Raw genomic sequence first — 25,574 nt, 5'->3', positions numbered from 1 at the left:
TTTGGAATGATCCGCTGCGAGACAGACCACTCTGTCTTCTTTAGACGCTCATCGACACATAGATTTATCTATCTTGTTGTTTATGTAGATGATATTGTGATTACAAGTGATAATCAGGAGGGCATCAAGGCTCTGAAACAACACTTATTTAAACACTTTAACACTAAGGATTTAGGTCCCCTACGTTATTTTCTCGGGATTGAGGTCGCTCAGTCAAAGTCCGGTATTGTTATTTCTCAGAGAAAATATGCCCTTGATATTCTAGAAGAGACCGGACTTACAGATTGTAAGCCAGTTGACACTCCCATGGATCCTAATGTGAAGCTTATGCCTAATCAGGGGGAGCCTTATTCTGACCCAGGGAGATATCGGAGATTAGTGGAAAAATTGAATTATCTCACCATGAAAAGGACTTGTTTACAATGATAGAGGACATACAAACATCGTTGGATATTCAGATGCAGATTGGGCAGGTGATGCAAGTGATAGGCGGTCAACATCAGGCTATTGTGTCTTCATGGGTGGTAATCTTGTCTCATGGAAGAGTAAAAAACAAAGTGTTGTTGCACGATCAAGTACAGAAGCAGAATATCGTGCTATGGCTCACACCACATGTGAGCTCTTGTGGCTAAAATTCTTAATTCAAGAGTTGCAGTTTTGCAAGGTTGGTCATATGGAACTAGTTTGTGATAATCAGTCAGCTTTATACCTCTCCTCTAATCTAGTTTTTCATGAGAGAACAAAGCATATAGAGGTTGACTGCCATTTCATCAGAGAAAAGATTCTCTCTGGTATCATCAAAACCTCCTCAGTTTGCTCCAAGGATCAACTTGCAGATATCTTTACTAAATCTTTACGAAGTCCTAGGATAACATATATGTAACAAGCTAGATGCATATGATATATATGCTCCAGCTTGAGGGGGAGTGTTAAGATAATTCTGTTTAGATATACTAGTTTATCTTCTCCTAAGTTTTAGTTTAGTTTCCTTAGTCAGTTTTATCTAAATCTCTAAACTTTAGGGATTGATTATATTTTATGCCTATTTATTTTATTGTACTCATTCAGATTCAATAATAAGAAATTATTCATATTCAAGTACATTAAATAACATGGCCCTAGTTTAATAAGTGGAATTTAAGATACAACCAGTGTTATCAGTGCCATGTAATTACTTTTACCAAATATTAACCTGCTTCATCTAGTTAATAGCTAATTCATTTGGGAAATGGTTTTATATTAATTTCACTGAAATTGATCATTTATCAATTATATTAAGCATTTTTGAATAAGTTATGCTTTGTTTGTTTTAAATTCTCCAGTCCAGCAAATGTTTGTTTGATTGATGGATGATTTTTGGCAAAAGTACCTTGGGCAATGTAATTGTTCTGTTTATGTTGGGAATGATCCCAAGCAAACATGTGGTTGTGAGTGTTGTTGGACTCCCTAGAGTCTTATATTGATAATATTGGTTTAGTGCATCTATAGTACTAATTGTACTAACTACTATAGCATACTTTTGGAGAGCCTTCTTTGGAGATTTTTCACCGACAATGTTAGCAAATTCTGAATTCGGTTATCTTCTTCTCTTGGTTAATAAATTCCTTTTGTTCATTGTTGTTTGTGTTGAGATCTATGCAAGTATTGGTTAAATGTTCTTTCTATGTACTCCTCCATTGTAAGTATTGTGTTTTCTACTATTTAATTGGCACAATGGATTTTAGGCTTTGATACCATTTTAGAATTTGGGGGCTTAGGATGTAACTCAATTCTACAAAACTAGTTTGTATGGTGAGAGTTGTCCAAGTTTTATAAGCTTTATTTAAACCATATCTTTAGTTGATGTTGGACTAAACAGTGCCCTTGAGACTGCAATTAAGGCAGCCCTCAAAGAGGCTGCAACTATGGCAGGCTAGGGGTTATCACAAGTGAGGTGACTTTCCAACAAACATGTTTACTTGATTTTATTTGTTAATAACGTTTTTATAGATGCCAATTGCCTTGGCATATATAAACTAAAACATCTTTGTCATCAATTTTAGACAAGAGACTTTTGGTCTTAGAATGTGGGTTTATACCTACTTGAATAAAAGAGATTTAAGTTTAGGGAGAAAAGTCAGTCTATCACCACTGATCCGAATATTTAAGAAGCTTTCTTGACAAGCTATTCTATCAATCCCCTTCAAGCTAGAGCATACAAATTGTATTCGTGAGGCTTGGAACATAAAAAATCCTCAACAGCTTAGTCATAACATCTGCAAGCTGTTCATTGGAGTTGGCAAATTTAGTAATAATTTCCTGGGACAACTTCTCTATCAAAATGACAGTGAACCTCTATATGTTTAGTTCTCTCATAAACGTTGGATTGGATGCAATATGTAGGGCAACCTGATTATCACAATACAATTTCATTGGATTAACTTCACAGAATTTTTTCTCTTAGAAAAAGTTTTTAATCCATACAAGTTCACAAGTAACCAAGGACATAACTCAATATTCAGCTTATGCATTGGATCAAGTAATAACATTTTGTTTCTTGCTCCTCCAAGAAATATAAAATGTCCAGTAGTAGAATGTCGATCTATAGGATATCCTACCTGATCAACATGACAGTATCCATAAATTTGGTTGTATCTTTGTCTCATACAACAATCCTTGTCATGGAGCCTTTTTAATATAACTGTTGTGCAGCAGTTTTGATCCGATAGGGGGCTAAAATAGTGACCAAGTGTGTTGGTTATTCTTTTCTTTTTTTGTTTGGTAATGTTTTGCAGAGGACAAAAAGTTGTTCTCTAGTTTCCTGAGTAAGAAAGTTTGAGTTTTGTCTTATACTATGTCCTTTCCTTTATGCTTTCCTATTACCATATCTAAAATCAAACATATAGCAATTGTCTCTGTGCCCCAGCCCTTTACTTTCTAGCCCACACCCCTTAAATATAGTATTTTCTTCTTTGAAATAACGTGGTTTCTCATATTGCCTCTTGGTTCTCTCTCTTTTAACAGTTTGTTTGAGGTATAATTTTGATTTTTTGAATTCTATAATGTTTTATGAAATAGTTTTGCATTTCTAATATAATTTATTTACCATCTACTGCATGCAGCGGATCCTAAGGGAATGGATCTTGTAATTCCTGACTGCTGTGAAGACATAGAACTTATACCTCTGAGAAAATATTTTGGTGGACATGAAGGGGTTGGAGAGTATATTTGGTATCGGACAAATCATAAACTTGAAGGATCTGAACTACTAGATATATCTAATGCTTCTGATGTTGTAATATGTGGGACAGAGCCGTAAGTACTGATTTGTTGTTCACATGTATTTTATGAGAAAATGTATCTGTAGACTGTAGTTGATGATTTTGTTATTATTTTCCTTGTCATGGCAGAACATATAAACCATTACTTAAAGATGTTGGAGCTTACTTGGCTTTGTATTGGATGCCTACTCGTGCAGATGGCAAATGTGGGGAGCCATTGATTGCAATTTGCAGTACCCCAGTTTCCCCTGGTATCTCTGCAGTTCTTTGCAAGAAGTTCATTCTTCACTGTCTGTTGATACTTGATAGCTTTCCATCTCATGGTTTGAAATTTTTGTTGTGGGTGATGTGTACAGCTCAGCACCTATACATATGATGTAGGGTGTGCCCACTGTAATTTGTGATCATTTGCACATGTGATAAGCTTTATTATGTTTTAAATTTTCATTTCTATTAGCCATTTTGTTTCCCTTATTGACAATTAATGTGTGGTATTTAGCACATTTTATTTTCTCACTCCTTTAATAATTTGCAGCTCCTCCAGTAGTTTCTAATGTACATGTGAAAGAGTTGTCCTCGGGAATTTATTCTGGAGAAGGTGAATATTTTGGTGGACATGAAGGAGAAAGTCTCTTTAGCTGGTATAGAAAAAATAACAAGGGGACCATTGAACTGATTAATGGGGCAAATTCTAAAATCTACGAAGTTACTGATTCAGATTACAATTATCGTTTGTTGTTTGGGTAATTATTCTATATTATCTTTTGGCCTTTTATTTTTGACCATGAAGATAGTGTATTGAATGCCATGCTAATCATATTAGTTTTTCTAAACTTAAACATGAAAGTTTGAGAGAAGAAATGGTTTTTCATCATTCATTCCTTGTTGCTTTAGATGATTGATTGTTGGAGGAAGCAGTTTTTAGGAGTTCCCTAACTTGTTACTCTTAATTTAATTAGGGTTAATAGTCTCATTCTATCACAGGGATGGGCCTGTGCGAGTATTGTTACAGTGGTGTTTGAACTAATTATTAGTGTAAAGAGGATGATTGTATTATTGTATCACATCATTATTTACCATATTCATTAAATATCTTATTATTGGGACTTCCTTTGTCTCTTTTCCTCCTTCCCCACCCTAACCCTATAATTTCAACAGGGAAAACAATTAAGTTATAGTTGTATTTCATTCTATATATTAACATTTTCATCCTTTCCGCCAGATATACACCCGTTCGTTCAGATTCAGTTGTGGGAGAACCCATATTATCTGATCCAACTAACATTATTTTTCCAGGTAACCATCTCCCATTTTTGTGTAAGCCTGTTACATTGTATTTATTTTTAAATAGTGAAGCACCTTTGTCCTGCAAGATTTTAAAGTTGTTCTTTCCTTCGTTGTCCACTAGAGCTTCCATATGTGGAGATGCTTGCTCTGACAGGAAAGGCAGTTGAAGGTGACGTACTTACAGCTGTTGAAGTGATTCCAAATAGTGAGACTCAACAACATGTTTGGAGCAAGTACAAGAAAGATATAAGATACCAATGGTATGGTAATATTCATTACATTGATGCAGCATACTTCTACTTTCTCAATGAACAAATTTAATTTTTATTTCCCAAGATTCCTTTACCATAATTAATCTCAGATGGCAGTATAGAGCACAACAAACCTTACTGTAACTAGATAGCAAATCTTGGGAGTGGCTTATATCAAACATTTGAAAATACTTTTTTAAAAAGTATTAAAAACCCACAAAATTAATTATCTGAATAGCTATGCAATATTTTACCATAAGCAAATGAATAATAAATTTTTTGAATGCTCAAAATCAAAAGAAAAAAAAATCATTTGTATTAGTTAACATGTAATAAGAAACTTTAAGTACTTACGAAGAGCTAGTTTAAAAGCATTGCCAAATAAGTAGGTAAAAGAAATTATCACTATGTGCAGTGATGTCTTTCCATTTTTGAATAAGTTATCCACTTAGATACTAACAGTTTTTGTTAATATAGTGTAGATATATGTAGGAAAAATTCTCTTTAGGAATGTTGAGAGTGATGGTGAATGAAGAGAACATATTCCTTGTGTATTGCAAAGCAAAAGATGTGTTTAAATACAAAGTAGTGGGCCTAGGCCCATAAGATAAAAACTATAAAATAAAAGACTATAAGATAAAATTATATCTAACACTCCCCCTCAAGCTGGTGTATATAGATCATATGCACCAAGCTTGTTACAAATATAATCAATCCTAGGACCCGTAATGATTTGGTGAAGACATCTGCCAACTGATCAGTAGAGTTAACAAACTGAGTAGTAATGTCCCCAGATAAAATCTTCTCACGAATGAAGTAACAATCTATGTCAATGTGTTTGGTCCTCTCGTGAAATACTGGATTTGAGGCAATATGCAGGGTAGCTTGGTTATCACATATGAGAGTCATCTGTGTAACTTCGCCAAATCTCAGTTCTTTAAGCAACTGTTTGAGCCAAATAAGCTCACACGTAGCAGAGGCCATGGCACGGTATTCTGCTTCTGCACTAGATCTTGCCACTACATTCTGCTTCTTACTTTTTCACGAAATCAAGTTATCGCCAATAAAGACACAATAACCTAAGGTGGATCTCCTGTCAGAGGGAGAGCCTGCCCAATCTGCATCTGAGTATCCCACAACTTGGGTATGATTGTTGTAGCCATATAATAAACCTTTTCCTGGAGCACCTTTGATATACTTCAGAATGCGGATGACTGCATTCCAATTATTAGAGAATAGAATAATAAACACCTTAATTAAGTGTACTGAAGTTAGTTAACTGATATAGTTAGTTAGAAGTTGGTTATGTCTATATATACGCTTATTGTAATCCTTGCAGACATCTTTTCATTAAATCAATAATACAATTTACTGAATTCTCTAAAACTCTCTTTCATCTCTCTCACTCATATGGTATCATCGTGAGCTAGGGTCCGGATAGTCTTCTTGCATACGACGATTTGTTGTTCTTCGTACCTGCTTCCGCATCGCGCTACGACTGCGATTGATTGCAATTTTTGTTAGTTCATTGTTTCCGACGGCAAACCTTGGGCGTTTGTGTCGTCCTCTTTTTCTGTGTTCGGAATCGTTTCGTTGATGCTCGTTCATCGTGTTTTGGCTGATTCCTTGTTCCTGATTGCGCCGTTCTTGCTTGATCGTGTCGCGCTTGGCTGCGTCTCTTTTCCTCTCTTCGTCGTCTCTGTTCTTTGTTGATTCTTGAAGAATCTTGCGCGTTTGTCTCCATCTCTGTTTTCGTTTGTTCAATGGCTTCCGTTTCTGCTCAGGCTTCCTCAACTGTCTCGCACACTTTTTCTCAAAGTGTAACCTGTAAACTTGATGAGAAAAATTTCATGACCTGGCAGCAACAGGTCACAGCTGTAATTCGTGCTCATGACCTTGAGCGGTTTGTTGTTAATCCGAAAATTCCGATGAAATTCCTCACCAGTGAAGACCGTGATGCAAATAATGTTAACCCTGAATACACCACGTGGGATCGCAAGGACTCTCTTCTGTTCTCTTGGCTTTTGACTACCCTGTCTGATTCCATCCAAGCAAGTCATTCATACCAGGTCTGGGATATGGTGTTTCAGCATTTTCACTCTCTCACCAAAATTAAAGCCACACAGCTCCGACTTGAACTTCGTACCATCAAGAAAGGCACCAGGACCTGTTCTGAGTATCTCCTTCGAATAAGCACTATAATTGAAATTCTTGCTTCAATTGGAAGTCCTGTTTCTTCCAGAGAGCATGCTGAATGCATTCTTGGAGGTCTTCCAAGTGACTATGATTCGTTAATCTCCACAATCACAGCGTTTGTCAGTCGTGATGATGCCCTCTCCCCTGGTGAAATTGAAACCATGATTCTTGCTCAAGAAGCGCGGTTGGAACAAGTCAAAACATCTGTAATTCAAGAACCTTTGACAATAAATCTGGCTCAAATTACCTCAGCTGTCAATGGAACTCCAAGTGCGAATCTGGCATTCCAGCAGTCCCAAATGCCAAGCTCTCAGCAGAATATGTTTCAGAACCCAGCTTTTGATTCTCAGGGTGGCTACAATACGGGTTTGTCTGGTCAAAACCGTGATGGAGGACGTGGTCGTGGTGGTTCACGTGGTGGCAGAAACCGTGGATCATCAATTCAGTGTCAGATTTGTCATAAAAGAGGACATGAAGCTTCAACTTGCTATCAACGATTTGGTCCTAATGTTTCTCCTTTCACTTCTTTTGGATTTGGATCTCCGAATGGTTATGCTCCTCAGAATTTTGGCTTTGGTCTTGGACCTCAAACCGGCTATGGCTCTCACAACTTTGGCTTTCTTCCTAATACTGGAATTCAACCTTTTTCTGGATCTTCCAATGTTTTTGGACATCCAGGATCATCACAGTGGCCTACATATCCATCAGGTGGCTCTTTTGGGTCGACTTTTGGGTCGACTTTTCCCAATTCTGGCTTCATACCACCTGGTTTTGCATTTCAAGCTACTCCATCTGCCACTCAGCAAGCTCGTTCAAACTCTGCCTCTTCTTCACAGCGACCTGTTCCTGTCCTGAACACAGCCACAACTTGGATTCCTGATTCAGGAGCATCACACCATGCTACTCCCGATCCACAACATTTACTTCAAAGTGCTCAATTTACTGGAGCTGAGCACATTGTTATGGCTAATGGCCAAGGTACATCCATTACCTCAATTGGTTCTAATGTGTTTCGGTCCCCTATTCGTTCCTCTACTCTTTTGTCCTTAAAAGATCTTCTCCTTGTTCCCAATTTAACCAAAAATCTAATGAGTGTTTCCAAATTTGCCAAAGACAATAATGTCTATTTTGTATTCTATCCTCACTATTGTGTTGTCAAATCACAGGATTTGAACGAGACTCTTCTTGAAGGAAAACTTGGTGAAGATGGGCTTTATCGGTTTCATCCATCTTTAGCAAAAAGTGAATCACCAAAAGATGATATTCCAGAAAATTCTATTTCCAGTGTTTCTAAACCTTGTATTTTTCTGTCTGAAACATGTAAAGGGGCTGTTCCCACAGTTTACAAACAATGGCACTTGCGGTTAGGGCATCCTCATCATGATGCACTAACTAAAGCTTTAAAATCTTGTAATATTCATGTTCCTCATATTAATAAAAATTCTGATTTTTGTGATTCATGTTGTGTTGCAAAATCTCATAGACTTCCATCTCAATCTTCAACAACTATCTATTCTAAACCGCTTGAACTTGTTTTTCTTGATGTTTGGGGACCTGCATCATTAGAATCTAGTTGTGGTTATTCTTATTTTTTAACGTGCGTGGATGCGTGTACACGTTATATGTGGATCTACCTTCTTCACAAGAAATCAGATGTGTTCTCTCATTTTCTGAATTTTAAGGCTCTTGCGGAAAAACAGTTTCAACATCCTTTGAAATCTGTCCAAACTGATGGTGGTGGTGAATTTCGTCCTATGGTTTCCTATCTTCAACAACAAGGGATTATTCATAGGCTCACATGTCCGTATGCTCATCACCAAAATGGCATGGTTGAGAGGAGACATAGACATGTTGTTGAACTTGGATTAGCTATGATTCATCATGCCTCACTTCCATTAAAATTTTGGGATCATGCATTTTTGACTGCTACCTATCTAATCAATAGGTTACCATCTTCCTCAATTGATTTTCAATCACCCTACCAAATGATTTACCACAAGAATCCTGATTACCAATTTCTCAAGATCTTTGGCTGCTCTTGTTTTCCCCTACTTAGACCTTATAATCAATACAAAATTCAACCTAGATCCGAGGAGTGTGTCTTTTTGGGATACTCTCCTAGTCACAAAGGTTATAAGTGCTTAAGTAAGTCTGGTCGAATTTACATCAGCAAGGATGTTATTTTTAATGAAATGCGGTTTCCCTATCATGATCTGTTTTCTCTCAAGACCAAAATTACCAACCCTGCAACTTCGGTGTCAACAATTCCTTCTTTAATTGGTGCTCACAATCCTTCTTTGTCAATACCAACTCAGTCTGCATTCAACACCAACTCAGACTCCTCAAGTTTCAACACTTTGCATTCTGATTCGAGTGCTGGTACTGCTACCTCACCTTCACCTTCAGTTTCTCAGCACCAATCATCTGCTGCTCCTGCTTATCCCTTCAACTCATCTTCTGCCAGGCAGCTCAATGTTCATCCAATGATTACTCGCTCTAAGAATGGAATTGTTCAACCTCGAATCACTCCCACACTGTTACTGTCTAATGCAGAACCAAAGACAGTGAAAGCTGCTCTCACTGACCCTAACTGGTTAAATGCCATGAAAGCTGAAATTAAAGCTCTTCATGACAATCAAACATGGACTTTAGTTGATCTCCCTCCTGGAAGGAAACCCATTGGTTGCAAATGGGTTTTCCGAATTAAGGAAAATCCTGATGGTTCTATCAACAAATACAAAGCCAGACTTGTTGCAAAAGGTTTCCATCAACAACCTGGTATTGATTTTTCAGAGACTTTTTCTCCAGTTGTGAAACCAGTCACCATTCGGACTATTCTCTCTTTGGCAGTTTCCTTTCGATGGCCTCTTCGGCAACTGGACATTAACAATGCATTCCTCAATGGAGTGCTTGAGGAAGACATTTATATGTCTCAGCCTCCTGGTTTTGTTCAATCTGGAAACAAAACCCTTGTTTGTAAGTTAAAAAAGGCACTTTATGGTCTAAAGCAAGCCCCTCGTGCTTGGTTTGACAGACTAACCTCTGTTTTACTTCAATTGGGTTTTACCAAAAGCAAATGTGATCCAAGTCTGTTTATTCTCTCTCAGTCCACAGCCACTGTCTACATGTTAGTCTATGTAGATGATATCATTCTTACAGGTACTTCGTCAGACTTGTTGCAAAAATTGGTTAATGAGCTTCATGCCAATTTTTCTCTAAAGGATCTTGGTTCCTTGGACTATTTTTTGGGTATTGAAGTTAAAGCTACTCCTCAAGGTGGACTGTTGTTATCTCAAGACAAATATATTACGGATCTTCTCACTCGAGTTAAAATGGAGGATTGTAAAGGAATATCTACTCCTATGATTGGTGGTCAACAACTCTCTAAGGATGGCACTTTATTTGATGATCCAACCTTATACAGATCCATTGTTGGTGCTCTGCAATATGCCACAATTACAAGGCCAGAAATTGCTTTTAGTGTTAATAAAGTAAGTCAGTTTATGTGCTTACCAATGGAGGAGCATTGGAAAGTGGTTAAACGGATACTTCGATATCTCAAAGGCACTCTTGGTCATGGTCTGCTGTTCACACCTGCTACATCTATTAATTCCTTTAATCTCACTGCATTCACTGATGCTGACTGGGCAGCTGATCCTAATGATAGACGATCTACCTCAGCTGCGTGCATTTATCTTGGTCCTAATCTTGTATCTTGGTGGTCAAAGAAGCAACTACTTGTTGCACGATCAAGTACTGAAGCTGAATACAGAGCCTTGGCTCAAGCTGTTACGGAAGTTTTATGGCTTCAATCCCTTCTAAAGGAATTGCAAGTCAAATTTAATACTCCCAAAGTACTTTGTGACAATCAAAGTACTGTTTCTTTATCTCACAATCCTGTGCTACACTCAAGGTCTAAGCATATGGAACTTGACATCTTTTTTGTTCGAGAGAAGGTGTTAAGCAAAGCTCTTATTGTCTCCCACATACCTGCTCAGCATCAATATGCAGATGTTTTAACTAAAGCACTGTCGCCCAAGAGGTTCCTGTTTCTTAGGTCCAAGCTCAATGTGACTGACTCGTCCACTATCTTTCATCCCCCTTGAGCTTGTGGGGGGTATATTAGAGAATAGAATAATAAACACCTTTATTAAGTGTACTGAAGTTAGTTAACTGATATAGTTAGTTAGAAGTTGGTTATGTCTATATATACGCTTATTGTAATCCTTGCAGACATCTTTTCATTAAATCAATAATACAATTTACTGAATTCTCTAAAACTCTCTTTCATCTCTCTCTCTCATACCAATGTCCTGCACATGGAGAATTGAGAAATTGACTCACCACACTAACCGCAAAAGAGATGTCAGGACGTGTTACCGTGAGATAATTCAATTTCCCAACCAGTCTTCTATATCTCTCAGGATCTGAGAAAGGCTCCCCCTGACTTGGTAGAAGTTTAGCATTAGGATCCATAGGTGTATCAACGGGCTTGGAATTCATTAGCCCAGTTTCCTCTAAAATATCCAATGCATACTTTCTTTGAGATATTACAATTCCATTTGTAGACTGCGCTACCTCAATCCCCAAGAAATACCTAAGTTTACCAAGGTCTTTTGTCTGAAAGTGATGGCAAAGATGTTGTTTTATCTGAAAAATGCCATGATGATCACTACCAGTGAGAACAATATCATCAACATACACTATCAAGTAGATGCACCCAGCAATGGAATGTCGATAAAAGACCGAATGATCAGCTTCGCTTCGAGTCATACCAAACTGTTGGACTACAGTACTGAATCTACCAAACCATGCCCTTGGAGACTACTTAAGACCATAAAGTGATTTGCGGAGACAACATACCAAACCGGAAGACTCCCCCTGAGCAACAAACCCAGGAGGTTGCTCCATATAAATTTCCTCAAGCAAATCCCCATGAAGAAAGGCATTTTTAACATCCAGTTGATAGAGAGGCCAACGGCGAAGAGCAGCCATGGCTAAGAATAATCTGACAGAAGCCATCTTGGCAACAGGAGAGAAAGTGTCACTATAGTCTAATCCAAAAATTTGAGTATAACCTTTGGCGACCAAACGAGCTTTGAGTCGATCAATGGTGCCATCAGGACCAACCTTGATTGTGAAGATCCATCGACATCCAACCACAGACTTCCCAGGAGGCAGAGAAACAAGATCCCAAGTACCATTGTTCTGAAGAGCACACAGTTCATCAAGCATGGCTTGTTTCCAACCAGGGTGGGCCAAGACATCACCTACATTTTTAGGAATAGACACAGAAGAAAGAGAGGAGAGACAAGTATATTGGGAGGGGGATAACCGGTGATAACTCAGAGTAATATAATGAGGGGAAGGATTACGAGTAGAACGATTACCTTTTCGAAGGGCAATAGGGAGGTCAGACTCAAGTGGTTGGGCCGGAGGAGACAGAGGAGGTGGCACCGAAGTAGAGTCGGGTGAGGGTCCAATGGGAAGGCTGGAGCGTTGCCGACGATGATAAACTTGAAGTGGAGGCGGAGGTGGTGGGTCGGGTGACACAGCAGACACAGGAGGAGTATCAAAGATAAGAGGTAAGAGTGAAGGGGCAAGGACAGGTGTAGGAGAAGAGGAAGTAGATGAAAAGTAGAGAGAATACTCAAGAAAGGTGACATCGGCCGAGATTAAGTAGCGACGAAGGGAGGGTGAGAAACATTTATACCCTTTTTGAGACCTAGGATACCCTAAAAAGACACATTTATGAGACCGAGCGGAGAGTTTGTCAAGACTAGGACTGTGATTATGGACAAAACACGTAGATCCAAAGACGCGAGGAGGTAGGGGGTGGAGAGGTTGAGAGGGAAATAAAATAGAGTGAGGTATTTGGTTGTTGAGGACAGAAGATGGCATTCGATTGATGAGATAACAAGCAGTGAGAAGAGCATCACCCCAAAAAGTTTGAGGAACGTGACCATGGAGTAAGAGGGTGCGAGTGGTCTCAATTAGGTGTCTATTTTTGCGCTCAGCCACCCCATTTTGTTGAGGGTTATATGCACAAGAAGTCTGATGAACAATGCCATGGGAAGCCATGAAGACTTTAAAGGAGTGAGAGAGGTATTCACGAGCATTATCACTACGAAAAGTACGAATAGAAACACCAAATTGAGTTTGAATTTCATTATAAAAAGATTGAAATATGGAAAATAATTCAGAACGAGATTTCATTAAAAATAACCAAGTACATCGAGAGTAATCATCAATAAAAGTGACAAAATACTGAAATCCTAAAGTGGACGGGACCCGACTCAGCCCCCAAATATCAGAATGAACTAAAGCAAAAGGAGACGATGCTCGTTTGTGAACACTCGGAGAGAAAGAACTACGACTATGTTTGCCTAACTGACACGACTCACACGACAACTGAGATAACTTAGACAGACGTGGTACAAGATGTTGAAGCTTGGCAAGGCTAGGATGACCTAATTGAGCATGGATGAGGGTAGGGGAATCCGCCACCAAACCAACAGGAGCAGAGGTGCGTAGGTGATAAAGGCCATGAGACTCACATCCGGTGCCAATCATCCGTCCCGAACTCCGGTCCTGTAAGAAAACAGAATCTTTAGTAAAAGAAATAAGGCAATCAAGAGAACGAGTAAGACGACTAAGGGATAATAAATTAAAGGGAGATTCTGGGACATAAAGGACATTGTCAATGGAGAGAGAAGGAGAAAGATGGACAGTACCAACACCATGAGATGTGACGCGAGAACCATTAGCCATAGTGATAGAGGGTAAATAAGCAGAGGTAGAAAGAGATGAGAAAAGAGACCGATTACCAGAAATATGATCGGTAGCACCAGAATCTAGGACCCAAGGGCCAAGAGAGGTGGAGTGAGTGAGACCAACAAACGAAGGACCTGTGTGCGCAACAGAAGCAGTGGAATTGGAAGCTTGACGTTCTTCATACCATTTAAGGAAGTCATTGAAGAGAGCTGGGGGCCCAGAGCCAGAACTGTCAGAGGGGTTAGCACCAGATGCAGTCGAGACAGGAGAGGCAGTGTGGGCAACAGCACTAGCAGGGCGAGGGGGACGACCATGTAAGACATAGCAACGGTCAATTGTGTGACCCAGTTTGTGACAGTGATCACACTTGGGACGACCTTTGCCCGGTTTGCGAGAACGCTGACGATCATCACGTTGAGAAACCAAAGCAGAGGAGTCGCCAGTGGTAGATGAAGAAGGTATGTCAGGGGAAGACTTGCAGGGCACACACAACAGAGTGGACCAAGCCGAGTTCAAGGTAGGCACGGTCGGAGATCCCAAAATCTGATCATGAATGGAAGAGTACTCATCAGGAAGCCCATACAGTGCCATCAACATAAAGAATGTTTGGCGTTGCTCTAGTTCCCTGGCAGGAGTGTCAGCAGGAGGCAAAAGTTCATTGAAGTCATGTAGGAGGCCATGAACTTTGCCCAAATACTCAACCATGGAACCATCAAGGCGTCGGGGGGAGATGATATTCTGGAGATTTTGACATACACCATAGAGACGTTGAGTATCATTGATGTATAACACTTGGACTTGTTCCCATAAATCAACACATGTCTCATGGGCACGAAAAATTTGCTTTAAGGAGGGATGAATGGTCGACTTAAGGACACTACAAATTTGAGCGTCAATTTTCAACCAACGAGGACGATCTTTCTCATCAACAGAAGTAGCTGTCTGGGTAAGGTGAGCAACATAATCCTGTCCCTTAAGCCAAAGCTTGATATCCGAAGCCCAAGTATCATAATTGGTGCCATCTAACTTGTCAATGGAAAGAGGGACATTGACATAATTAGTGAAAATAGCAGAGTCAGGCCGAGCAGCGGAAGAGGAAGACATAGATGCTGTAATAGGAGAGAGAAACAACAACAGGAGAGAGAAAAAACGGCCCGAAAAGGAAGAGACCCGTGACAAACGATGGCCGATCACAAAACAAATCACAGATCGGGGTAGAGGGGGTCTGGGCGAGTCCGGTGCCGGTGGTCGCTGCCAGAAAGGTGGCCGGACGCGCCGCCACGCGCGGCGGCCGGCGTGGAGGAGAGAGAAAAACGCGCGAGGAGGAGATCGGCGCGTGAGGGCGCGTGCGATCTCCGTTCGCCGCGCGACCGGTGGCGGGTGAGTCGCCGGAGCAGGGCGACCTGGGTGGGTTGGTCGCCGGCTGGAAAGTCGACGGCGGCGGCGGTGGACAGCGGCGGCAGTGACGAAGAAAACCCTAAAAAAAAAAGGAAAAAATTGTCGGAATGAGACACGACAGGGTGGGTAGCCGGAAAACGGAATGAGACACGTTTTCCGGGCACCGATGAACAGTGGGTCCACCGGGAGGTCAAGGATTAGGCTCTAGATACCATGTTGAGAGTGATGGTGAATGAAGAGAACATATTCCTTATGTATTGCAAAGCAAAAGATGTGTTTAAATACAAAGTAGTGGGCCTAGGCCCATAAGATAAAAACTATAAGATAAAAGACTATAAGATAAAATTATATCTAACAAGGAAAATATTCTCTTATTGAATAATCCACAATAATAGTGGGGTACTACTTAAACATAAAAGGCTGATTCCTTAATCTTAGGAAGCAAGAATCCCATGAAACATTCAAGGAAAGATTACAAAAAGGAAAAAATCCCATGAATTCGGGATTAACTAATTCTATCTTTAATCCAAGGATTTTATCTTCCTAATTTATTCTGAATCATTAAATCCTAACATTCCTAATTTTTTCGCAAATAGATTTTATTTTGGGTCACAATGTTATAGGTGTGAAATGTCTACCAATTTTATCGATGATTAATCTTTGTCAGAGAAATTGGTTAGCTACCTTTAATGGGGCCTCTCAATCTAATCATATTTTTTTTCATTCACAAGTCTTGGACCTAAGACTTTGCTTAATCGATCCAAGCCCAAATAATTTAATTAGGATATCATGAGATTGTGAGTACTGTATTTATCTAAATTATACTTATGGGTATCCTCTAAACTCTATGAGAGACATTGTTTAAAACAGGAACATCCATAACATGGTGGGGTTAGCTCTTTGAACAGGTTACATATACAAGATTCAAATCCAAGACTTTGCTCAAGAGGAATAAAAACACTTATCGCACATGAAAATTAATAGAAAACATGAAAGTTAATTTTTATTACTGCTTCCGTACGATGCATGTGTCTAAAATTCATTCTAGTTTCTTGTAATTTAGAAGAGTGTGGGGCGTCAAGGATCATACTATTGACCATGTCAGTAAAGTCTGTCCCATGTCAATGACTAATTCTCCTGAATGCTGAAGCTGATGGGTGATTGCCTTTGTATCTAACAATGTAACAATTATTGGGGTCGTTCTTTTTTATGATCATGAGAATGCTAGTTGCTAACTAAACAATGTTTCTAATAAGTGCTGATTATATGCTTCACATTAACATCATTTCAGGTTTTCTTCATCAGAAGTTGGGGACAGTTTTTCTTATGATTCATTACCTAATCAGAGTTCTTGCTCCTATAAGGTGCGGCTAGAGGATATTGGTCATCATTTGAAATGTGAGTGTATCGTAACTGATGTGTTTGGAAGGTCAGGTGAGGCAGTATGCATTGAGACAACACCTGTATTGCCAGGTAACTACTTTGATTACTTGAGCATTCTTTGTTTACAATTTTATTCCTCTTTGCATTTTCAGCCAGAAAGAATATGGCTTTAATCTGCCTGTTTAGTTAGGTGTTCTTGGTATGTCTACAACAACTAAGAGGCAGTTAGGCAGAGAGAAGTATATAAAGGGATAATGGGATGCACTAACTCGATGTGTTAAGCTTCCTATCATGTATTTATATGAAAAGAACAAGAAGAGGTGCAAATGTAGCATGAACAAAGCCCTTCTTAATAAACCTAAATATAATTTTATTATAGAACTTTTTCAAGCTGTTGCACAGTTATCATGCTCAGCTTGTTCAAAATATAATTAACCTGATCACAACCAGGAGCTTTGGTGAACATGTCAACCTGTGTTTACCTAGTGTTCACTTGGTATAGAAATCACTCTGCTAAAGTTTCCCAATAGGAAAATGGCAATCAACCGCGGTTTGTTTTGCTTCTTATTTAATACTGGATTAGTGGCAGTGTGTGAATAGCTCCTTGAATGTCAAACCACAATTGCCTGGGATTCCCCCTGTGGAACAATATCCACATGCCTGGTTTGGAACATTTACTAGGTGACTGTGGAATTTGGTTTATCTTGTATGATGTCAATGGAAGACATAATGATCAGAATGTGATAGTGACTGTTCTAGTGCTTTAAGCTCCTTATTACACATACAGTTCCAGCTAAGTCTCTAAATTCTAAAATACTTAATGTGCATTCATGTTGCTTGCATCAAAGACTTGGTTTCCTTTCTCATAGGAAATACACAATGGATTTGCAAATTGAAATCGCACTGCCTGATGCCCAATCATGTGATTCTTCATCCTATCCTAAAATACTTGTAGTTTTGTTATCTAATGAACATTATTGCCATTTCTTTGTGTGATTGGTTCTCCCTTAAGTTTTTTGTTGTGCATTTTCAGGGATTCCTAGAATACACAAGCTGGAGATTGAGGGAAGGGGATTTCATACCAATCTCTATGCTGTTCGTGGCATTTACAGTGGTGGGAAGGAAGGGAAAAGTAGAGTTCAGTGGCTTAGATCAATGGTTGGAAGTCCTGACCTGATCTCTATACCAGGTATGCTAAATGCTTAAACTTAAATAAAACTTCTATTACAGTCACAGACATTGTGGCTACTGTGAAGCAAATAATAATGAGAGTCAATCGAACCCTTTTTTCACAATTTTTCACTTAGCACTCTTTTTCCCCCTCCTAGAATGCATCAAGTAGCTTCCCAACACTCTAACCGACCACCATTATTAGTTGGCTCCCTCCAAACATCCCACATGACCACAATACTCGCAATGAATCTTAATCTTTTTCAAATGCCTCACAAAACTGATTTGGAATGAATTATACTTAGTACACACAGTATAGATTTAGGGAGTCAAGAACAGAGAGTCTCTTATGCCATTGGTCACTTATTCTCACCATATATAAAAGGAAGGATATATAAAAGATATATTTTTTTCACCAAAGGATTATATTTTTATTTATTAGACCCGGGTTATAGGCCTGATAGTTGATACATGCCCAAATAGTACCCATAATTACTCAACTTCAGTACTTATTCTTTTAACATGTTTTTGGTATGTACCCACGACTCATGGTGTATCTGGTACGTGTACGACATTACTTTAGGAGTACCCGTGCTTCAGTGATGCTCCATAATATACATATAGATCCAGTTTTCTCTTGCTTTCAACATCATTACTTACATTACTTGTTGTCTGTCTTCATTAAGCCAACTGCTTTTTATTTTCAATGATTAAATTACAGGAGAAACAGGCAGAATGTATGAAGCGAATGTTGATGATGTTGGCTATAGGCTGGTGGCTATCTATACTCCTGTAAGAGAGGATGGAGTAGAGGGACAATCAATTTCAGTATCCACAGAGCCAATTGCAGTTGGTAAGCTGAAATTCTCTATCTAATTAATAACAGTTTTTGTATAATTAAATTACCTTTGACATTATGTAGTAATCCAGGGTATGTTGAAATATTTGCTGTTAGTTTTATCTAAATGTTTATGAATTCATTAAAAATGATATACAAACAGTAAATGTTTGACAACTCATCCAGAGTATTGGACCCTTTGAAAAATGGGTATTAGACTATTCAATGGTTTTAGTGTTCATGGATACTAGTGTCTAGGAAGTTGCATCACTTGTTATTATCCTAGAGAATAGTTTCTGCTAAGTCTATCAAGAGTCTTAATTTATGGATAATATGCAAAACCTATGCTCTACACATTCTCAATCTCTAAACTGTCTAGAATATTGTGTTATATCTTACTCTAAATCCCCCCCTCTTAATTAAACATGATATTAGAGAAGTACCATCTACCTTGACCTGTCCTATCACAATGACAGTTCCATTGCCAAGTTCCTTTTAAATTTGGGAATCCTTTATTTTAATGTATTTTCTCTCTTCTGTGGTTTCTGCACCCTGTTTTCCAGCATTCTAAAACACTAATTCTGGCCATTCTCTTTCTTCCAAGTTTTCTGTGTTGGTTTTTTGCTCCTCTACTGTGACATCTATGGTTTAATTTCTCATCTGGTGTGTTGTCTCCTCTGGTGCTTCTAGTCACTTTTCCCGTTACTGTTACCACTGAGTTTTTCAATTGTGGTTGTGGTTTCGTTATATTTATTCATATCTAGTGTTGCACTTGCAGCAACATGAAAAACCTTGACTTTCTAGCCAAAATTGCAGTTGTGGACTGTTTTTTAGAAACCTTGGTTGCCACTTTAGTTCCACCACCAAAAGTTTTCTGGCAATTTTCTGGTGGCATTTTCCTCTGATGTTTCTTCTTTTCTTCTCCACAACATTCTATTTTATATTTCATTTATTTAGATGAAAAAATGAAGTTTTTTGTCACAACCTTAAAGTTTTAGTTCGAGCTGTTGAAAATAATGACATTTAATGAATTTAGGAAATACAACGATCATTTATCTCATATTTCAATGTTATTTAGTGTTCATGGTATTTGCAATATTTTTTAAACCGGACTGATCATTGAACTGGATGTCAGGCCGGTCCGCTTTGGTTTTAATAACTATGGTAGTTATGTCTAGGAAGTTGCATCACTTGTTACCATAGGGAATTGTCTCCAGTAAATATATTAAGAGCCTATATATATAATATATGAATGATATATATAACTGTATTATATATTCTCTTGAATACGGACCGATATGCAGAGCCTATATTAATGCTTTCTTGTAAGAATATTGATTTAATTCAACTCCTATCATATTTAAATTTGAAACTAAGTGGGATTTCGTGTTCTCTCATTAACATACCTTCCTAACACTTCTAGACATCTAGTTTCTTTCCTTCTTTAAACCTGTGTAATGAGTATTATAGGTAAAGGGGAGTCTCTTATGCCAAGGATTAGAGTTTTGTTTCTGAGATCTCTTGTTTGTGAAGAGAAGCCTCATATAATCATATTCCTCATGTGTTTTTGCTATTTTGTTCTTCTTTCTCAACAAAAGTCAGTAGTGAGCTGCAAGGTTGTCAAGCTCTTCTGAGTTTATCATCCTAAGTAGAAAAAACAAGTTAGCTCTATAGTAAACTCTTTTTTAAGTAAATCCTTTAAACTCGTGTAAGCTTTTATAAACTCTAGTCAAGAAGCGAGTTAAGAAATTTGAAATCAATGTAATTTTTTTTCCTTTTGACTCTACAATGTTAGTATTTTACATGGTTCATATGATTTGAAGAAATTAACTCCTTTTGAAATAATTTCACTTTAGGAACTGTGTTTTTATGAAATTATATATAATTTGATCATGTACGTGGTTTAATCTTATTCACCACTAATGTACTATAACACTTTATTATTGTAGTTTAGTACTTTTGCCTTTTTATGGAGTTGAAATGTCGAATTATTATTTTATTAAGTATATTATGTTATACATATATATGTTATTGATGGGTTTTTTAGTGTTATTTTTATAATAAGGAAACTCTTACAAGTTTACGATTCAAACTGACGGGTCAAGTTCCCAGAAACTTCACGACTTTATGTAGAATCTTGAGTTTGACAATCTTGGTGAGCTGAGTGCAGACAACTGTGTACAACAATTATGATGCAGTGATTAATATTGTAAAGTGCAGAGAGCAGGAGAGCAAAGCATTAAGTTTTTACACTGGTTCAGGTTGACCCAAAAATCCTTAGATAAATTAAGCGACTGGTATTTGTAAACCCATTCATCGGTGTTAATCTAGTGTCATGGGCTATGTATAGATATTCCTAATAATGGGGTATGACCCAATCTGGTCATTTATTATAGTTGCAATGGCAACTATTCAAAATTTGACGGTGTTTCCTTTTGGGCATATCTTTTCTTGTCTATGTGTTCTACTGTGTGGTGCAGTTTTGCCTCTTTGGTTTGTGGATATGGATAGTTTGGAATTCTTTTCATTTCTAGCATTTTTTTTAATGAATTTCCACCCTGAACTTATCTGAATGTTTTTTAAATGCAGAGCCTGATGTTCTAAAAGAAGTGAAACAGAACCTTGATCTTGGATCAGTGAAGTTTGAGGTGGGATATGTCTATAAATTCGGTTTTATTGTCATTGCAATAATATGAAAATGTGTTGATGATTGAGAAATGCTAGTTACAATACGCTTTCTTGAACGCATTATTAGCTGAATTTTATTGGGAATCCCAAGATTTTGTATGTCCACTCGTCATTTAATGAACCTCTATTGAAGATTTAATAGTTTATAATAAGTGTTAGTCAACAGTGAAAAGTGTCAGATTGTGTATTGTTAGCCATTCTTGTTGATTATTTGTTCTAACTACTCCATCACAAGGTATAACAATAAAATAAAATAAAAACTTTGTGATATATGTATTTAAATTATTAGTTATTGACTTGTGTTTGGAAATTCTAGTTTGACTAAGTTGATACGTGGTTATTAGAACAAGAAACCTATATAGCTATGACAATGTCTAAAAGTTAATTAAACAGGAAGAAAAATAATTTGATGGTGACTCAAATGTAAGGATGGAAAAATGGGCTAGTCTGGTCTGGCCTGTTTAGACCCAACCCACCATTGGTCCGCCAAATATAGAGTGGGTCGGGTTGGCCGTCAGTAGAAAACTGGCTATAAACCCTGGCCCACTCCCACTCAAGGGTAGGTTAGCGGACCTGCTTGTTGGCTTGCTAATAAAGATAAAAAAAAAACAGTTTGTATATTTATTTTAAGTTAGTCTTCCAGCATATTTTTTTTTCCATATCTAAAGGATCTATATAAATCAGTCTACCTAAATAATAAAAAAATCTCGAATTACATATAATAAAATAAATCAAATGCACAACAGACTTGTACAATAAATCATAAATTATACACAAAATAAATTTGAAATGACTTAATTAAATTTATATTAAAAATAATAAATGAACAAAATATTTAAAAAAAAAAGGGGTTGTTGGGTCAGCTTGCTATTTGGCTCGGTAGGTTGGCGGACCAGAATACCTAGCCTGACCCACAAATTTTTGATGGGGTCAGTATGAGGATTGTGACCCGTTTTGTCACCCCTACTCAAGTGCGGCCATGTGTTTGGTTTAATGTCTAAGTTCTAGCACTATTGTTTTGGTTTCTTAAGGAAACCTTTCATAAATTTTTGGAGAACAAGCCTTGTTTAAATTACATTGATCGAGTATTTGAATTGTTAAAACTAGTTTTTGATAGAGTTGTCAATTTGGATTTGGCCGGTCCAAAAATAAGGCCAGACTCAACCTTAAAACAGATGATCTAAATAGAATCAAACCATTTTGGTATGACCCACTAAACCTAACAAGTCAAATAGCCTCAATATAAATTTAATTAAGTCATTTCAAATTTATTTTGTGTATAATTTTGATTTATTGTACAATAAGTCAAATAGCCTCAAGTCTAGTTGATCCATAGGATAACGGACTGATTTATTAAACTAATAATTGAAATAATTTAAATTAACATCAATTTGCAATGTGCTATAAAATAATAGAATAGAATATAATAATATTGCAATAGTAATAATCTTTCATTTTTTTGTATTTGCTTGTGTTTATAAGTTTAAAGTTAGGTTAGTCGTTTGTAGTAAAGTGCTTTTAATTGAATAGGAAAAACTAAAGAATGTGTTACCTACTATTTTGGGTAGAATGTTTAACATGACATCTGTAACTACCCTAGACTATATGACTGATAGCTTATCATGTTGATTTAAATTGGAGGCTAAATAGTAAGCTGCTTTCATATTGTAAATTGGATAGTTCACATACTATGTTAGAATTATCTGGAAATTACTTGGAGCTCTTAAGGAGTGAGGGATAGATGAAAAAATATTTTCCCTCAAATTGAATAATGTCTCTTCCAATGATGGTTGGTCAAAATTTTAAGAGAAAGTATGAATTTTATTATTTGTTGATAGTGTTACATTTGTTTTGCAGCCTTTAATTATTATTTATCATATTGTTATTTGAGTATTAAATTACAAACAGTGTAATATAATAACTAGGTTGGGCTTTCAACTTGAAGGAAAAAAATAACAAATGGAATCAACATAATTTATATGTAAATATTGCTAAAATAACTTGTAATTAACTTGTAGTGATAGGGTGTTTCATGACTACACAAAAATGGCTAGGTGTTTTATGATAAGATATAGTATCAATTAATCATGTTATAATTTGTTTCTTTTTTAGTATAAAAAAATAGATTTAATTTTTTATATGTATTTTTTTAATTAGGCCATTTTGGCCTCATGGTTCAACATAGGCTTGGTTGAGTCAAAAAATGGCAGTCCAAAAATTTTATAGGCCAGACTAGTCTAGTATGAAATAACATTTGACTTGTGTAGTTCAGACCGAGTAAGTGTTGCCATGTCATTCAATGTAGCAACACTTACCCGTGTAGCAACCTCTAGTTTTTGGATAGATTGATTGCCATGTCTCTTCCCTTTTGGAGTCTTCTGTCTTCCTGTATCTCATTGATTCGTACTGTTTGGGATGTTATTCACTGAATATTAATCTCATCTAAAATTTGGTAGCTTTGCATCTCAATTTTATTTTAAGCAAAAATTTAAATTAGGGCAAGTCATGACTTTATGAAAGGCTATTTTGCATCTTACATTTGGTCTTTTAACATTTGTTTTCCCCTTTTATATCTTTAGTTTTTATCCTTCATAAGCTCATTGATTGTCGTCTGTGACAGGTATTGTGTGACAAAGACCAAAACTCAAAAAAGGTATTTATATTTTAGTCTTCTGATGTTAATGCATTCATTTTTAAAGTGGTGGAAAAGCCAAAAAGGGGCTAGTACCAATTTTGTCATAATTACTGTTTCAGATTTCATCAGTGGGCACCTATGAGAGACGAATCCTTGAAATTAACAGGAAAAGAGTCAAGGTGGTAAAGCCTGCCACTAAGACTTCTTTTCCAACTACAGAAATTCGTGGTAGTTATGCCCCTCCCTTTCATGTAAGTTTTGGTGACTTGGAAAACTCATATCACTCAATCATTATGCAATTTAAATTAAGGTCATCAAATCCTTAATTTTCTTGTATTGATCTTTAAATGTATTATCAGGTGGAGCTTTTCAGGAATGATCAACACCGTCTAAAAATTGTAGTGGACAGTGATAATGAAGCAGATTTGATGGTCCAGTCACGACACATTCGGGATGTAATTGTTCTTGTGATTCGAGGACTAGCTCAGCGATTCAATAGTACTTCCCTCAATTCCCTTCTCAAGATCGAGACATAAATTATGTTACATTGTATAGTCATATTTGATCTGGGAAACTTGGTTGTTGAGGCCAGTTTTCTCACATTTTGCTTGTCCCGAGTGTAAGTGTTGCTACATTGATTGAACGGTTATTAATGCCATTAATCATTGCAGGCCATTGGTTGCTAGATCATTTAAAGATTTTGCATCTAGATTTTCGTGCATATTTTGGATGTCTTAATGACACGCAATTTAGTGATACACGAACAGCGCTTATTCTGTTGCGTGCATGGCAATATTTGTGTTTAAATACAGCCAAGGAAACGGGGTGTTGTTTTTTATAGTAACCTGTATATATTTATTTAAAAAATAGGTAAAAAATTATTTTAATGTGTATAGTAAGGACTAGATGCGTATTATAAATAAATAAGATTTATAATAAATTATACATAAATAAAATATTAAGATTTGTTAATATCATCATTATATCAAATTGGTGAAGTGATATATTTGATAATTTTTTTAAGATATTAATTAGATCAAGTATATAAAATTTTATATATATTCTAAAATTATTGAGTAGCTCATTATATTATATTATTTTAATATATAAATAATATTTAAAAGATATTTAAATATTTGTTGTTAGATAATACATTCAAAAGAGTTTAAATTATTTGAATTTTGATACGTTGATCTGAGTGTAATATTAACAAATGTGATGGTTAAATTAGTTCAATTTTTGTTTTATAAATGTTATTAAAGATGTTATTTTACTAAATTGATAGTATAATATCAATGGATTCTAACTTGTAGATATGTATATTTTAAAATAGAATTATATTAATTTAAATTTTTATAAATGCAAATTTTAAATAAATTATATTGTTTATGAAAATAACTTATATTGTTTAAGTTATTTTTAATTATTGATAATTTATTTTAAAATTATGAACAATTTAGAAATAAGAGTAAAATATGAAAACTGAAACAAATAAAAAAGTTAAAAAATTATATAAATTGTCATTGAAAATGCCCGTGTACAAAATGTTTAGGGTATAATATTCTTAAAACATGTGGACACTAAGAGTAGTTAAAAAAATTGTATATATATATATATATTATATAAGTATAAATAATGTATTAAATTTTTAACTAATATTTTAGTTTGAACAATTTAGAATATAATTTTTTAAA

The 25,574-nt window shown here is 36.6% G+C and overlaps 1 protein-coding gene across 2 annotated transcripts in view; it reads left to right on the top strand.

Annotated features, from left to right (window-relative positions):
- The window catches only part of AIR9 (Outer arm dynein light chain 1 protein), a 52,362-nt gene extending 27,792 nt beyond the window's left edge, over positions 1-24,570 (top strand). For both annotated transcript variants that reach the window (XM_083060342.1, XM_083060352.1), the window contains 12 exons: positions 3,102-3,294; positions 3,390-3,511; positions 3,796-4,003; positions 4,483-4,556; positions 4,669-4,807; positions 16,458-16,639; positions 17,583-17,738; positions 18,441-18,572; positions 21,147-21,205; positions 23,866-23,898; positions 24,000-24,131; positions 24,240-24,570. In XM_083060342.1, coding sequence (XP_082916468.1) covers positions 3,102-3,294; positions 3,390-3,511; positions 3,796-4,003; positions 4,483-4,556; positions 4,669-4,807; positions 16,458-16,639; positions 17,583-17,738; positions 18,441-18,572; positions 21,147-21,205; positions 23,866-23,898; positions 24,000-24,131; positions 24,240-24,416 — 1,607 coding nt within the window. In that variant the 3' untranslated portion in view covers positions 24,417-24,570. The remainder of the gene's footprint in view (positions 1-3,101; positions 3,295-3,389; positions 3,512-3,795; positions 4,004-4,482; positions 4,557-4,668; positions 4,808-16,457; positions 16,640-17,582; positions 17,739-18,440; positions 18,573-21,146; positions 21,206-23,865; positions 23,899-23,999; positions 24,132-24,239) is intronic.
- Positions 24,571-25,574: the final 1,004 nt, after the last annotated feature.

Source organism: Cajanus cajan, chromosome 1, assembly GCF_000230855.2.
Source record: "Cajanus cajan strain Asha chromosome 1, NIPB_CcT2T_4, whole genome shotgun sequence".
Classification (NCBI taxonomy): Eukaryota; Viridiplantae; Streptophyta; class Magnoliopsida; order Fabales; family Fabaceae; genus Cajanus; species Cajanus cajan.
The sequence above is the reverse complement of the archived record's forward strand: the minus strand, read 5'-3'. Positions and strand labels throughout refer to the sequence as shown.